Source organism: Corvus brachyrhynchos, unplaced genomic scaffold (genome assembly GCF_000691975.1).
Source record: "Corvus brachyrhynchos isolate BGI_N302 unplaced genomic scaffold, ASM69197v1 scaffold245, whole genome shotgun sequence".
In the NCBI taxonomy this organism is placed as follows: domain Eukaryota; kingdom Metazoa; phylum Chordata; class Aves; order Passeriformes; family Corvidae; genus Corvus; species Corvus brachyrhynchos.
The window spans coordinates 2501753-2502981 of record NW_008238988.1 but is presented as its reverse complement, the minus strand read 5'-3'; the positions used below and the strand labels follow the sequence as shown (position 1 = coordinate 2502981).

General features: G+C 51.4%; 1 protein-coding gene across 1 annotated transcript in view; it reads left to right on the top strand.

The window, feature by feature from the left end:
* The window catches only part of SIX6 (SIX homeobox 6), a 2456-nt gene extending 2290 nt beyond the window's left edge, over positions 1–166 (top strand). Inside the window, exon 2 of the mRNA XM_017738935.1 lies at positions 92–166. Coding sequence (XP_017594424.1) covers positions 92–95 — 4 coding nt within the window. The 3' untranslated portion in view covers positions 96–166. The remainder of the gene's footprint in view (positions 1–91) is intronic.
* The last annotated feature ends 1063 nt before the right edge of the window (positions 167–1229 follow it).

The window sequence follows — 1229 nt, the reverse complement described above, 5'->3', positions numbered from 1 at the left end:
TATTTACTTATTTAAGGGATTGCAATGGAAGATTTTTTTCTATTATTATTATTAATTATTATTATTTTTGGCTTGTTCTCTATGTGCACAGGTGACTTGTAGAGCATGTGCAGGACGAAACTGTATGAAGCAGCCTAAAACCATAATAAAATATTTGGTGAACGACCCTCGCATCTGCTTTGAAATGACGGTGTCGGTCTCAAGCCCGCCAGTTTACGCAGAGCAGATCTCCGAGGCCACGGGTATTTCAGCAGCAGCTCGGCAGAAACCGAACTAGCGGGTTCCCGGGACCGGGGGTGATGTCTTTGCCAGGCAGGGAGCCGGGAGGAGCCGGGATGAGGCGAAAGGAGTGGGGGAACGGGGCGGGGGGGGGATGCGGGTGCCCGAGGAAGGGAAGGAGGCAGCATCCCTGCAGCTTCTTCTTTCCCAAGGGCTGAAGCTTTGGGGATTATCGGAGGCGAATTTTCTGAGATGGAAGAGGAAAAAAAAAAAAAAAAGAAAAAATTACTATTATGGAGAGAAACGGTCGGGGCACAGCCCAGCCGGGGAAATTAAGTTTCCTCCCTCACCTGGCAAAGGCAAGGAGAAGATGGGGAACGAACAGTTCTCCATGCCAGTGAAAGGCCATAACGGGGGCGAAATTACCCCAAATCGCGATGTGCCAGGGGCTGTCCCCACCATCCACTTCCCTCGCTTTGTTTTGCGCCGGTTTTGCTGGAGGAGACCAAACGCCAGGTCCAAAGGAGCGTGCTAAGCTTTTTTCCCCAGCAGAAGGATTTCATATTATACAATTTGACATTGATCTTTAAATCGCCTGAGCTGTGCTTTTTTTGTCTTCTCGGTCTCATCGCGTTTACTTCCCTGTCCTCAGAGAGATGCCTCCCCGGTAAGCTGATTGCTCGGTTCGTTTTATTTAGCAGCCGAAGCTTGGCACCGGGGAAAGCCGGGCGGCGCTGGGAGCGGGAGATGCCCCGGCTCCCGCTCGGCTCTGGCTGCCTGCAAGGGCAGCGGCCGGGGGTGGGGCACAGGGGCATTTCAGCTCCGTGATAGTTTAATTCAGTCCTGCTGCCTTTTATCGGGAGGTATATTCCCGTCTCGGCAGTCACCTTTCCCTCTTTTCCTAAGTTTGAATTTAAAACCTGGATTCAGGGCGTTTACACTGCCGATGCCTAAATCTGCGTTCCGTCCCCAAAATCATGTGCTTTGGTTTTCCTTTCAGACTGTTCCAG